The sequence below is a fragment of the Calypte anna genome, chromosome 8 (assembly GCF_003957555.1).
Source record: "Calypte anna isolate BGI_N300 chromosome 8, bCalAnn1_v1.p, whole genome shotgun sequence".
In the NCBI taxonomy this organism is placed as follows: Eukaryota; Metazoa; Chordata; class Aves; order Apodiformes; family Trochilidae; genus Calypte; species Calypte anna.
Genome location: NC_044254.1, coordinates 9151792 through 9167283, shown reverse-complemented (window position 1 = coordinate 9167283; position 15492 = coordinate 9151792). Strand labels below are relative to the sequence as shown.

At 36.4% G+C, this 15492-nt stretch overlaps 1 protein-coding gene across 3 annotated transcripts in view; it reads right to left on the bottom strand.

Moving 5' to 3' along the window:
• Window positions 1-15492, bottom strand: part of NR5A2 (nuclear receptor subfamily 5 group A member 2) — an 82515-nt gene that overhangs the window by 18210 nt on the left and 48813 nt on the right. For all 3 annotated transcript variants that reach the window (XM_008503295.2, XM_030455635.1, XM_030455634.1), the window contains exon 6: window positions 10856-11003. In XM_008503295.2, coding sequence (XP_008501517.1) covers window positions 10856-11003 — 148 coding nt within the window. The remainder of the gene's footprint in view (window positions 1-10855; window positions 11004-15492) is intronic.

The window sequence follows — 15492 nt, the reverse complement described above, 5'->3', positions numbered from 1 at the left end:
TTTCCTCTATAATTTAGTGTAGTTTATTCAAGAAACTCATTCACCCGTGGAACAGAAGGATATCTTTCGAATTCATATGTTTATTGTTCAGAATTCCTACACCCAACACTGAGATGAATGATTAAATATTTATTTATTAAAAATACTAGCTTAATTCTTAACTGTAGATTATAACCCCAGCATTTGTATTTACTCCCTGTATATAGTGGTGTGTTTTTCACTTTTTTTTTCTTTTTTTTCTGTTTTTTTTTTTTTTCATGAGAGTACTTGATTGGAGATTTCATTAAAATAGATACCTGTAAGATAGACACTGACCTACTTTTTTTCATATTGCTTGCACAACATGTGGAGCTGAACTAAAACCTGTCAACTCACTGAAAAAGTGTTCTCAGGACCAAGTGATTGTTTATTGAAGTCATCGCTCCATACATCATCATTCAGTACCTATAAGACAGTCAAGTACTGATTTTTAATTGTTTGCCTTTGTGCAATGAGTTTTGACAATTAACATGAAGGGAATATGTCTTTGCTTGTGTTCCTCTATAAGGAAATTAGAAAAAAACAGAAATAAAAAGAATAGAGCGAAAGAAAATCCACTTTGTCCTGCATGTGCTAAACTGTTAATATTCAATTCTAGAAACAGTCTCTCTAAAGATGAATTTTTAATTCCTTTGGAATTTTTTAGACTCTACTATGAAAATACAGCAAGGAGCTACTTTCATGTTGTGTCATTTATAAAGGAAAGGAATGAATTTTCTCAAAATCTATTAATACATATATTTTAAATCAGATTCCTTTTAATGGTGGTCTTTGTTAGGATCTTATCTGTGGATATTTCAAACAACATTGTTTCGATTTGGTTGTACCTTACATATTACTTTTAATACTTTGGATTTCACCACTGTGTACACAGACAGATAGCTATTGTTTCCTTTTACCATAGGGTAGTTGAGATATCATTTAAGAGACTTCAAAGCCCCAGAGTCAGTAATGGAGTCAGAAGCAAAATTAAAGACAAGGGTTGATTTCTCTGTTGGGCAATGCTGGCTCCATCAAAAGGAGAACGTCCCTCATGAGATGATTCTGAAATGAGGTTTTGTCCATATTCATTTGCTTAACTTTCCCAGAGGATTAAAGTAGAAAAGTAGAATGTCTCTTCAAGTGGCAGAATGGAGCCTGGCTGCTTTGCTTGAGACCCAGAGAAGAGTTAAATGTTTCAGGAGCAGACTGGCTATTTAAGTGTTCTCCTGGCCCTCATAATCTCCAGTAAAAGATTTATTCCAAATTTCCAAGGCAATGTGGGACATGCAGCAGTGAGGCACTGCATAAGGTTCTGACAACTGCTGGCATTATAAATTACCAAATTTGAAATTGGCAAATGTAGGAAAGTTTGAAAAAAAAGTCAAATTAGGAGACATGACAAAGTTACATTCTTGCCTAAGAAGTTTACTTTCATTGATTTGGGGACAGGAATGGACCTGTATCATAATTACAGTTACTTCCTCAGCCTTCTGCTCAATACAAACCATGTCCCTCCAGCAGTTGGACATCATGTCTAACTTTTACTTGAGCTGTACCTTAATTTAGAGAAGTGTTCATTTGGATTTCAGATTTCAAGAAATAGCCTCCATTGTACTCAGAATGACATCTTCCAAAAACCAGTAATCACCCCATTTAAATTTGTTTATTTCTAGTATAATTAATCCCAAACTAATACTGCATAGCTAATCCTGCAGATGTGTTCTCATTGCCTTCCATGGGATGTGTACAGGAGCCATTGCTTACAAGATTTAACTTTTAACAAATACCACGTTGCCTCATCCTATCACATCTCAATTACCACAGCATGTCTTCCTTTGGCCTTGGCAAATGGTGCTGTCAAGATACCTTTCAGAGCTCATTCTTTCCCTATCTTTTTGTATCTTCCCTTTTTCCTGCTACATCAGACATAAATTGTGTTCACTTTCAAGGTCTTGTAGCTGTTCCTTGCTTACCCATCATCAGTCACACAGCATCAGGAGGTCATCTCCTGCCTCCGAATGGCTGGCAATGTGATCTCCATTTCCCACTCACCACCTTTCCAGACCTTTTCTTCTTTCTCTGCTCTGACCCTCATACTTAATATGCCAGATCTCTTTATCCTCCTTCTTCATATTCCCTCTCAAAAGTTTCTCCTGTGACATTTGAGACAAGCCTGGGCTGTAGGTGTGCTGTCACTGTGCCTGTCATCCTTGCATTGTCTGCCAGTTCATCATCACTTACATAGATTGTATATGTTAAAGGAGCATTTTAAAATATCACCTGACATTAAGGATTCCTAAGCATAAAATTAGGAAATGTTACTATTAAAAAGTATGTCACAGTGAAAGTATTGTCCTAGCTAAGATCTCTTGTTCTACACTGGTTTCATTTCTTGCCTAGCTGCGGATGAGACATTGATATCAAAAAGCCTATTTGAAATACTATTAGTGCAGCAAAAAATAATCAAGATTCAAAGGGGGTAATTTTTTTTTTCAGAAATTAGTATGTGAAAAATTTAGTGAAAAAAATCTTTATCTATTTATTTTTTAGTTAGTTGTCAGCTAATAATAAATTATACTCAATCCCTCCCTTGTTATAAATACACATCGATTAGTTTTAAACTCTGAACTTCAGAATGAGTTATATCTGGTGATTGCTAAACTGCTCTCTTCACTCAGAAAAAGATCCCTAACACCTATTATACTGCATTTAATTAAGACAAGCATCAGCTTTATGTACCATTATTTGCTTCTGCCAAGTCTCTATGGTATAAATATTGAGCAGTCACATCTCCTGAATACTAATCGATCCTTCCTGAATGATTACAAAGAATTTAGGAAATGTTTCTTTGTCAGTATTATGCTCTAATGCTTACTGTAGTTAGACATTAGGGCTGAGATATAAGGCTGGGTTTGACAAGTGTGCAGTATTTTTCTAAATTCAAATGTGATGTGGGGAAGCCTGAAAGCCCTGTCTGTATGCTCATTGAACAGGACTCCTCAATTGCTTATGTACTGGTGTTCATCAGGTGAATCTTACAAATACACGTGGGCAACAGAATGGATCAATATAAAACTGCCAATGAATTCAAAAAATGACAACCCAGTTATAAATGTGTATTATAAATAACATATACATATATAAATTTATATAAGAAAACCAAACAGGTGTAAAAGTAGTTGTGTATTGGTGAACTACCAGAAGTAAAACCAGGTAGAGCGACCACTTTGAATATGACTGCATTAAATCCTAAATGCTATTTGTCACTGTAAGCAAGAAGTGAACACGGTTCTGATGAGAAGTCCATCCCTGGATAAGTGCTCCATTACTGGCTTTCATTGCCTTGCCAAGGAAGGATGTCATACAATACTTTTTACTTCAAATTCACAGCACCTATTTCAGTTCCTGGGGTTGATGGTGCTATGACAAGATAAAGTAGAATTTTCTGTGGGCTTCTCTGTATTCTGCCTAAGAATTACCTGGACCATTTTACATGAAGGAGAACACAGTCCCTGAAAACTAAAATGGCTCACACTTGCCTGAAGAGAGCATGAGAATGTCTGTGCTGGCACTCTGGACGTTACTGTCTGATCTTTGACAGTCACCAGAAGCAGATGCCCAAGGCAACATGATTTTCCTCCCATTACTTTATACAAGTGACTTTGGTAACAACATAAACTTTAAGCATCCTCTATGTCTTGAAGCAGAGATTTCCAGACCTGGATAATATGCTAATTTGAAGAATTAGCTCTTCTTGCATTTTGACCTAGTCACCTCGTAGTTTAATTAGTTTCATTCAGTTACTGAACTATGAGAATGATGGGGGAAAAAGCTTTTTGCTAATTCTGGTTCCTAATAAGTTGTCAGGTTTTGTGGAATGTGCTCTGAAGAACTAGTGAGGTCTTTTTGAACAGAGACAGTAAAAGGAAGATCTATAGTTGCTGAAAGTATAATGTAATTATTAGGAAGGCTGCAATAAATACCTAAAGGCCAAAATTTGCTAGATTATAACTTTATGTCTGTGTTACACTGATGTGTCCATAAGCCTGCATGAATTGGTTCTTGTCTAATTTTCTAATCTAGTTACCTGTTTTCCTTTTGGTCTGACAAAACCTCCCGCTTCATTACTTCTTTTATTCCATTCTCCTATTCTTTTTGTTTGTGTGCCCCTAAGCATCATAAATACTACCAAAATTCAATCAGTATTCCCTGTTATACTACTTCCAAATGATGCTTAAACACTTGTTTTCCTGTCTGCATACATGATACCCTCAGCAAAAACTGTGGAAGTGAAAATAGGTACAGCCCTATGTTTCACCATTGTTCGCTGCTGTGTTTTTTCTTATCTTGTCTGTATATTTAGATTGCAAGCTCATTGAAGGAGACATTCTGGCTAGTTTGTAAATCTAATAGTGAAATGATGTTATATAAAGTGTATTAAAAAGTGCAACAGCTAAATTAAAGTTTTTTTTTCCCCCTTTCCAGAATGTTGCATAACTGCATTGATGTGAGTTACTGGAACCAGCTGAAACAGCACGGGCAGACTTTGGGCTGCTTCTGCTTGGGTGCCTGTTTGTAGGAAGCTACTTCTAGTCCTGTGAGTGGTGAGGGTAGAGCCTGCTTCAAAAAGAATTAATTTCAGACTGTTTCATCTACATGAATATCTTAAGAGGAAGGCTTCTTCTCCAAAAGTGGAAATAGTGGAGTGCAGTGTTTCAAATACCTCCTTCCAGCTCAGCCCTGACACTTCAGGTAGACCGAAATCAAGGAAAGATTAATTTGCTAATGTTCCTCTTAGTCAACAGAAACTGGGAATGGAGTGTTGCAGATCCAGATAGAGTTCTGCTGAACCCTTGAATAAGGCTGGGGTCTGTTTGAAAACCAAGTTCTTATTTTTGGTTGGGTTTTTTTTGTTTTTGGTTTTTTTTGTTTTTTAACCAAGAGCCCATTGTTTGCCATCCACAGTGATTAAATGTTTACCATTTCTACAGGACTCTCCTGTCTCATGTTAAGTGAGATGTGAGATCAATAGTGGCTCTGCAATTATTTGTCCATTGATAAAGCCTTCATTTCTTAAATGAAGTACATTTATCTGTGTCTTGACAATGATAAGGGAGCAGCACCAGTCAGCTGCTGCCTTGTCTTAGCCAGACAAGTGCCTGGACATGGGTCAAATGATGTCCAACTTTCTTTGTATTGACATTTCACTTTACAAACTGCTCTGATGGGAGGTTTGACAAATTGTCCTTGCTGAATTCAGGTAATAAAAACTATCAGGACAAATGGGAAGTTTTGGTAAAAGAGAAAACTGGCTCATTTCAGGTGAAGTGATCAGTCTGTAAAGCTATTGGATGGTAAAATGAGAACTGTTGAGTCAGAAGATGATAGAAAGTATCTCATGTAAGGCACTAATTTCATTCTTTGAACATCATTACAATGCAGTCATTTAGTAAATGTAATTGCTGGAAAAATGATCTGAACTTTATTCTATGGTAGGAAACAAATCAAAGATATAGTGAGACAAATTTTAGCTCCACTTAACACAGTGTGAAATTCTTTTTGGATTTAGTGAGGCCAAGATTTCACCTCAGTGGAGCATCCTGGCCTATTTCAGCCCCAGCATTAAAGAATGCAACAGCCCATGTGGGCTTTTGGTGGGTGGTTTTTTTGTTTGGTTTTTTTTTGTTGTTGTTTTTTTGTTTGTTTGTTTGCTTGCTTTTTTAATTTCTATTTTTGATTTATGAACAAGAAAGAGCTAAAAATCTAATAGTGAAAATTCATAGAGCCTGATAAACTGCTTTTTCTATCTGTAGTTCATTTTGATTTAAATGAGCAAAGGCATTAAAGACAATCCATATTTATTTATTTTTAGGCATACTTTTTTATAATGTTTACTTTGGGGTGTGTTGTTTATATGCTACAGAAAAATTAGGTATTTTACTACTCTGGGATTAAGTTAAAGAAATTTCATTATCTTCAATTTGACTGGCTTTGGGAAAGCCAGATATGTTTATCCTCTTTTAACTATGTGATCAGCATCTTTCTCCGATGTGCTTTTCCCATGTTTTGGACATGAGTTCATAAAGGTAAAACCTGCAGAAGTAGCATTAAAATTAAGTTTAATATTCAAGTCTGTCAAAGATTTCTTTCCCAGTTTTGCAACATGTGCCTGGTCACTAACTTTACCATCACTGTGTGATTACAGCTGCTGAGTTGTCATGTCTCTACCTTCTTTTTTTGCTTGAAAAAAACCCGTCAAATGCAACCAAGTACTCAAGAAAATCCAGGTTTGTATATCCCTTGAGCTACTGATTTTCTAATCTGCGTATTTTCAGATTGTGAAAAAAAAGTTGGCTGATATACCTGAATGACACTGTGTTTGTTATGTTGATTACCTTCACTCCCTTAGTTGGAAAAAAAGGGAGAATATCTCTATATGTGAAAATATAGGAATGATGCCCCTTCAAAACAGGCATGATTTGGGGTTTGCAAATATGATGTAAACCTCAGTAAAAGGAAGGCTGGCTGCTGTCAGCAGTGGTGTCCTGATTTACTTCAAAACAAGCTAATAGCTCAAGATAATTGAAATGGAGATTGATAAGAGAAATTGCTATTTCTAGATCACCTAAACAGAAGACTTCATTCAAAAAATAATGCTGGTTAATGGATTGCTCCTTTGCAATAAAATACTTTGGCTTCAGAAGTCCAGCTCATCTTCAAATAAAACATTCAATCAGCATCTAGTGTATCATTTGCAGAAAAGACAGATGATGCTACAGAATTCAGATATGTTCAGGGATAAAGTAGGGGAAGAAGTGACTAGAAGATGGCTCAGTAATTATACCAGGCTACATATACCAGGCTGTGAAGAGCAATTCTGATCACAAGATTTGTTTCTATTTGCTTGCTGTAATCTCAGCTGTCAGTTACACAATCAATCAATTAGTTGTAGTGAGAGAGGAAAGCAACATATGTCTGCTCCTGTGTAGTGAGAATGGTATGCAACAAGGGAATTGCCAGAGAGCAACTCACAGAAAGATTGTGATTCTTTAAGGGAATCCTGTTAGAATAGTGTAGTAGATCTGTAGATCATGTAAGTAGATCAGATGGAATTTAGTCCAAAATTCCTATACCTTGACAGAATAATTGACCACTGATGGTACAGTGAAGCTATGAAGAGAAGTGTCTCTGCTGGTGGTTTAATGTCCTGATGAGTCAAGGCTCTTCGCTAATCGAAAATAAGGCTGAGTCAAAACCACATGTAAGATGGTAATGTCCAGTGTGAGCATCATGATTATTCTGGTTATAAGGACTGATTTGTTCTCTGACTTTATAACCTGTGGCAGACTGATTCAGCTAAACTGGTTATCTGATGAGAAAATAGTCCAGCTGTGATGGACTTGCTCCTCTCCAGGGACTGGCAGTGACTGTAATGAAGGGTGGAATGAGGAACCACTGAGGGTAGACAGAGCAACAGTCACTGAAGTAGCAAAATCCATGGACAGGAAAGGAGACTCATGTACAAAGAGGTGAGAACTACCTAGCTGTAAAGACATTTGCTTTTTGTAACTGATGGAATTAAGAAGTTATGTAACTTCACATATGAATATTATGTAGAATTAAAGAGATGTCACACTTAAGAAAAACTGGTTACTAAACTGTTCTAGCTTCTTGAATAATTCCTAAGTCAAATATCATTATGTACTTGGCAATGCTGTCAGACAAGCATGCACAGACTTGATTACCCACTGGAGAAAGGAGTTGAGCTCCTGTGCCCAGCTACATCACTCACTGGAGTAGGTATGTGCAGTATGACTGCAGAAGAGCTGTGCATTGCTAGCTGCAAAGGCTACAATAAATATGAAGTTGTCTAAGCTTCATCATCATCTTTTTTAATGTCACCATAAATCAAAAGCATGTTCCTGTATAAACCCTTTGGAACCATTGACAAGTAGATAATGAACTGTTACCTCTCTCAATTAAAATCTAGCAAGCAAAACTGATATGATTTAATTATGTTTTGTACAAATATTGCAAGTACATTTGGTTTTGAACATTATTTTACAGTTAGTTTGCTAAGATATAAACTTCTTAAATAGTAGGAAAAAAGGCAGGAAAAAAGCAATCTATTTGCTTTAAATGGATTGCCGTATTGGGAAGAGACAGACAATATGATACATCCATGAACAATAAATAGCTTTACAAGGCACCCTCATATCTACATGGTTATAAAAACCAAACATCTTCTTCTCAAGAGATTAATTCTATGTATTATTGAGTTTGTGTTGCCTTTTAGAAGCTTTATATTAGACGTTTACTTTTCAACCAAGCAATGTACTAAGGAAAAATAGCATCAGGTGTTACTGGTTTGGTTAACACTGTGGTATGAACATGTGGTATGAAACGTAAAAATGCTGGTATGTCTTGGAGCACTTTTTATTTCATTAAACATTGTAGGACCAGATTTCCAACAAGAGCCAGCTGACATTTTTGAACTACATTTTTGATAAAGGGATCTGTTTTTGAGATCAGTGATCTATTGAGATCAGTTTTCTGTTCAGAGGCCCAGGAGATGTAGATGTGTGCCTAATGCACCTAGATACTAAGGTACAGTAATTGCTTCCAGGTATTTATGTAGAATTTGATGCTTAGCTCATTTTGCCTGATATGCTGAATGCCTAGCAATGTTGTTAGGAACCTCAGTGTCTTCAAAATCCTGACTCCTTTTGGGATGCAAGGCATCTTATTAATTTCATCTGGATGATTCATTCATACTTGTGGGCTTAAGTGCATAGTATGTACAAACTTAAGTATGTAGCTCAAAAGGGGATCTATGGTTATAATTTCATCATCATTCTCGCTCAGTTCTGTGGGTGACATCTCTTTACCTTTTACTTTTTGCAGAATCACATCTAGCCTTGACTGAGCAAATGGAATTATGCAGTATGTTAAATAATAAACTAGTCAGTTTCAAAGGTGCTGAACCTTTTGTAGCTACATCACCTTTACATGCAAGGCTTCTATCAGCAGCTGAATTAGCTTTTTTGATAGTAGCACAAATAAGAGGAAAACTGGGTAACCTGGCTCGGTACAAGCTTGCACATTACCCAGCTGCTTCAGAAGCTGAGCACACTACCTGGCAGAATTAAAAGAGCTAAAGGTGCAAGAGTACTTCCTAAATCCATGCAAAGTACTAGAAGAGTCGATGAAAGCAATCAAACAAAAAGGCCACCTATATGTGACAATTTTCCAAATGCACTTCACTTATTCAACTCATTTAAAATATCACTGAACTGAGATGAAATCCCTAAATATTTTATCAGAGGAAAGCTACAGTCTCTTTAGACATTTCTTTGCCACTGTCTAATGACTGGAAAACTTACTTATTAGGAATTAGGAAATCTGAGTTCTTTTTATTTATTAGATTAACTCATAAAACATAATTTTTGCAACAGATGGCTTGCTTTTCCTTCTCTGAATCTAAAATGTGAAAAGCAACGAAGCCCTGAATAGAAATTGTTAATAGTTACTAGGGAAATTCATCATCTCTCCCTAGGATTCAGAATGTACAAACTTAATACCAGTCAATTCAGTTATCATCATTCTAATTTTTAGAATAATTCTTATTTTTCTTCTCCACGTTCTGTGCCTTGTAATTCTGAAGTATCTATTATTTGCAATCTATATTTAAAGAGAGCTTAATTTAAATCCTGCCAAAGCACATTCAAATTCTATAAACACCACATAGGACTTATTTAAGATGGTAATTGATGCTTTATAATGTAACTAAAACTGCAAATGTATTACAACAATTTGTTTGTAGAATTTTATTCCTTTATGGAAGCTTTTTTTAAAAAGTGAAAATCAAAGAAAAACATAAGTAAATGTCACCACTGCTGATATTTCTGTCATTTTTGAGCTCCGCTCAACTGTTCACTTTCTTTGTAGACAAGATACCTTTTGAGTCAAACAGGAGTTTTGGCTATTGACGTATGGCTGCATCTCACCTTATTTATGTTTTTAAGCCTCTCCTTTCAACTCTCTGCCAGTAAACAAAATGCACTTGGCCAAAGTTTATTTAGACCAGTTTTATTAAGTCAAGGATGTACAGACCTGAAAAATCTAATCCTATGAAGTCAATAGGAATCCATCTCCCTAAGTATTTTTTTTATTCCTGGCATTGGTGATTTGTCTTGACTGATTTATTGAAAGGTCCTAGATTAACTAATATGTCTTGCATAGGTATCTTTCCCATCCTCTATCCTCTCCTTTAGTACAAAACAATCTTCACTTTAAATTATACTTCCTAGCTAGGTCTGTCATAAGTTATTATCATTAAATTGCACTTTAAGAGTTCCTTTCAATTCTTAAAAACTATGAGATACAATCCTGATTTATGGGTTATGGTGTGAAAGCCATCATATGCAAAGAAGATTGTTTATACTTACCACAGGTGCTTTTGAAAAAGTGGAATATTTCAACCATATCCCCACTCCATCTGCTTTACATAACTATTTTACATGGCAATCTGTATTTTCCACTGCTCTCCAGAATTTCTAATAGAATTTTATTTCTGGAATATTCAGCAATCACTTACAGAAATACAGCAAGGTTGCTTATATTCCAGGGTTTTTAGAAGTCATTTACATAGAACCTCACTTTTAATTCTTATGCATAATATTCCTTAAGTGATAATGAAAAAGAGCCCTCAGATTACAATGAGAACCTCATTGTATATATTCCAAAATCATGTTTATCAAAAGAAAAGCAGAATATTTTCAAAGGTTTTAGAAAAAATGCAACAACTCAAGTAAGTTATGAAGAGTATACCTACCTAAACTAAATAGCACCAGGAATTTGAGGCATACAAATTCTCGTAGGTCAAACTGCAGGGAGCGAAGCTTTGCTACCAGTTCTTGTGCATGGCTCATAAGGTTGCTGAGGGTAGCTCCAGCTTGGGATGCTATTATGGAATAATCCACCTGTAAAAGAGAATTGTATTTCTGTCTGGTCATCAGGCCTGCAAATGGGATTAGGATGTTACAAGCACTCACATACAACTAACAACTTCTATCCAGGATACTCCTCGATAAAAGAATCTCTCTCAATTTAATTATGTTATCAGTTGATTTTATATCTAAACCTGTTTTAGTACAATGGTATATACTGAAAATATTATTAAACAATATATCTTAATGGTATGTCACATCAGTGTGAATGCTGGTTTGTCTGGATTAGCTTTTTTTAGAAGCTTTATATATGACAACTGTTTATGACAGTGGTAGCTGTCCCCAAGTCTGTTTGTTTTACTCATTTGGTGTCTCTTGTTCTGATTGTAATGATCCTGTGAAGAAAGACTGATGAAGTGAGCTTTGTGCCTGTGCTGGGTGTATTAGTCTGAAGGGACATAACAGTATTTGTGGGAAATGATCCAGTGTCCATAACTTGGCCAGGAACAACTATTCAAGTGCAGAAATGTCGGTGTATTCCCACAGGAAACAGAGGTATTGTGTGCATGGTTTCTGTTCTCCTTAGCTACACAAAATCCTGGTATTTATTGGGATCTGGTTCCAGCTGTCCTGTTCAGAGCTCTCCCCTGCTAGTGAAGAAGCAGCAGTGACAGCAGCTTGCAGCAGGGTTCAACAGCTTCAGCAGAAATGCCTTCAGCTCAGCACTGTTGTCATCAATGTTACACATCCCCTGCAAGTGCCACTGTCCCATGAAAGTGGGCTGTTGTGTTCCTTGTTCCTGTGTTGATCTGCTCCCAGCTGACTGGCTGAGGCCTAAATGGCTTATTGCTACATTAAAAAAAAAATATTCTTTTCTTGCCTGGCTGCTGTAATTTTACCAGCACCTTTCTCGTAGGAGTCTCCATAACAACAGGGATATTGCTGACCGTTTTTCAGGTATGCACCCATAAGCTAGGTCTGACTCTAAACTAAAACTGAGCACGATGATAAGTGCACACTTGGGGTTAATGATTTGTTTAAAGGTATTGGTGCTCTAATCTCATCTTTAAAGTCTACCATAATAAAACTGTTAGTAAAGAATTGCCAGGTTATCACCAAAGGAAACAGACCAATTGTGCAAAATAAGGTTTTTCCAGGCATTGACCTCTTAATATCTATTTTTTTAAAAAAAACTGCTAAGGAACATGTCTTTTGAAATATATAATTTTGATTTTAAAACTATTGACTTGATTTTGCTCAAGTATAAACAACAGTGAAGCAAGAAAAAAATGCTGAAAGACTTTAAACCTGTCAAAATTTCAACCAGGAAAGATAGACATGACTGAAAGGATCTAAAAATAACTTCTTCTAGCGATGACCTTTATATAATCAATAGGTTACTGACTTTTAATAAGACATTTTATTTATATGTACATTTAGTTCTCCCAAGACGTTGGAAGGCAACTATACAAGAAAAATGAAGTCGCACTTTTTGTATAGATGTTAAGAGTAACACTACTCAAACTTGGCAAAGAATTTAGTTATGCTTATGTTTCAATTAAGTCAATGGATTATATTTAAGTATCCTGTGAGGTAAGTTTTATTTTTCTCTTTTACACCTGGGAAACTGAAGTAGTGATATCAAATCACTTACTAAGGCCAAAGAAATCTATGACAAAACTAGGATCTAACCTCTGGAAGTCCTAGCCAAACTATCTTTTATAAACTACTTTCCAGTTCATTTGTTATTTCTCTCTCTTTCTACGTATATACACTTATACGTATTTCTTTATATTTAAGTACATATACTTACATAAAAAATAAGAAAACCTAAAGTAACATACCTCAAATACTTTTTACTGAAAGAGCAGTTTAATGTAATGACATGATTGAGCTACTTCACATTGAGAAACTGGTCACATATAACTTTCACAACTTAATTTCCCTTTTATAATAGTTAAGGGGGAAAAAAAGCTCCAGATCCCTCAATGAGGTTCCAATTTGTAGGGGAAATATGCTATTCACTTCTTAATAAGAAGTTAAGATGTCTGGATGTCAAGAATATCAGTGGCCTTAGTGCAGCGATTATGCCATAATGAAAAAACCCAGTAGATGCCTGAATCTCCCACCATCCCTCTACTGGAGAGCTCTTAGGCAACCTGCTACTCTTTCAGGTGCATTTAATATTTGCAGCACCAGCAAATTTGTCTTGGAGGCAAGTCCTCATCTGCCACTCACCAAGAGCAGGCTGTATTAAATTTTTATATTTATTGACATTTCATTACCATAATTGACTGCAGTTGGTTCTCTAGTAGAAGCACTGGGCTGCCTCCTAAGCAGGAGAATTGGTCCCTTGAGTAGGATTTGCAATTAAAAACAATGCAGAATGGATATTTTTTTATTGTGTAAATATGATGAGTTGAATTTTCAGCTTTGACTAGAGAATACTAGGTGTGCAGAAGGCTTTTTTCAAGAGTGAGCAAAATTATGAGTCAGTGGAAAGATGACCCCCAAAGGTGTCAATCAGCTTACACAAAATCAAACTGTGCATGAAAAAGCCTCAGTTAATGCCTGATCTGAAAAAGTGGTCCCGTTTGAAGAGTAGGCTGTCCTGTTTCCTTGGTCCTGGATTCAGAAATTGGTAGCAATTTGTGTATTAATTCTTATACCTTCCAATTCATGGTTTAAAAATGCATTTTAAAGACCAAGATTAAAACAGCCTGGATCTTGAGTAAAATGCTTAATTGCATACTCAAGTATTTTCTTTATATTATACCATTAATTTAATTTGGTAAAATCAAACCCACAATTGAAGTAAGTTATTCTTGCTTTCCAATTAACAGTATTACAATTCCCAGCTGATGTTGAAGATGGTACATTGACTGGCATTTTTGAAAACAGGAGCTTTTTCACCTATTTTGGAAGTAAAATTACAGATATAAAGTTACAGCTTCAGATGTACAGTCTCCTTCAAATGGAGGTATGTGACTTCCTCCTGTACGTAGTGCTGTCTTGCATGGTCAGTATAGTAATGGTGAAGTAATGAAGAGAGGCTTAATTGGATTAACTTGGTACTGAAGCAATGAAGACAGAACAGCACTGAATAATTTACACTGCTCCCTGTTCTGATGATTCAGCTGGCATGTTTAAGGTTAGTATGGGCACCAGTATGTGTTATACTGCAGACTGGTACATCATGGTATCTTCTGAGCATGAGTATTGTGCAGAAAGAGGGGGAGTTTCAGTTTGGGTTGAAACAGGATTGCCTTGGTGCTTAACTCTAGGAGGGGATTTCAAGCTGGGAATCCCAAATAGAAAAAATGTATGTTAAGTCCCTTGGACAGGGAGCAGTTGTGTCACAGCTCTCTCCTCAGCATTTCTCAAGGTTACCTCTCCCAGTTTCCAACTGGTTTGTGGCTGTCCTGCCTTACTCCCCACCTTGCAGAGGTAAGGGCAGGGCTGATGAAGCCACAGGCTCTGTGAGAGGGCACTAGAGAGGTACTAGCAGCAAAGGAAAATAAAGAAAAAATATGCTAGTATTAGTAAGAGGGTCATAACTTAAAAGGGACTGCAGAAAGACATGGCAATACTGCGGGTTTTTTCCTAAATCTTTTTCTGAGTGAGGAGTGATTTTCAAGTCCAAATCACCTTATTATCAGTGAAAGCAAGTTAGGCCAATGCTGGTTGTTTATGAAAATTCTACTTGAAAGCAATATAGTAAAGTACTTGGAGTTCAGCAGCTATCAAATATGTTATGTTCATAGCTATAGTGATAGCTATGTTCAGCTATCAAATAATTTCTCAGTTGATAAATAGGTAAAAGAGCTGGAAGTGACTAATTCTGCAGGTTTTTTTCTCACTTGAAGTTCTCATTCAACACAGCGAGATACTGTTCAAGGCAGAACAAAAGACAAACCTTTTTTACAACATGAAACTACACTCCGGGCTAAATAAATGCTGAGGCTGAAGGCCAGAAATAGCAGGAGCACTTGTGCTTTTTTGTTTTGCAAATTTATCATGTAATTAATGATTCTTGAAGCCAAATCTCTGGTTTCAGTAGGATCAGGGTTTCTGCTGGAGTCAAGTGGTGGCCTCTGATATCAGCTCCTCTCCATGCCCACAAAACAGAACCTAACATTCAATGGTGGGTTCAGGTTTCTTCTTTCTTATAAAATCAAACTGTGTTTTGATTTCTAGAGCAGGACATTGGGGTCATATGGCATGTAGCAATGGAACTGTACCCTCCTTTTTCAATACTTAAGCAAGCTGGAAACAGTCTCCAGAATACAGGATTGGAGTGACTTGTTGCTGGCTGTTACCAGGTATTGATTATCACTGAATGCCATTCCTTTCAGCCAGAACAGGAGTTGTGCAAACAAGCAATAAAGCCCCTGCTGTGGCTGTGTATAGTACCTGAAAAATGAACAAATGTTCCAGCAGACTAAGGTATCTTAAGCTAGTGAAAGACTGATTTAATATCTAATTTAGTAAATTCATAGAATCATAGAATTGGCTGGGCTGG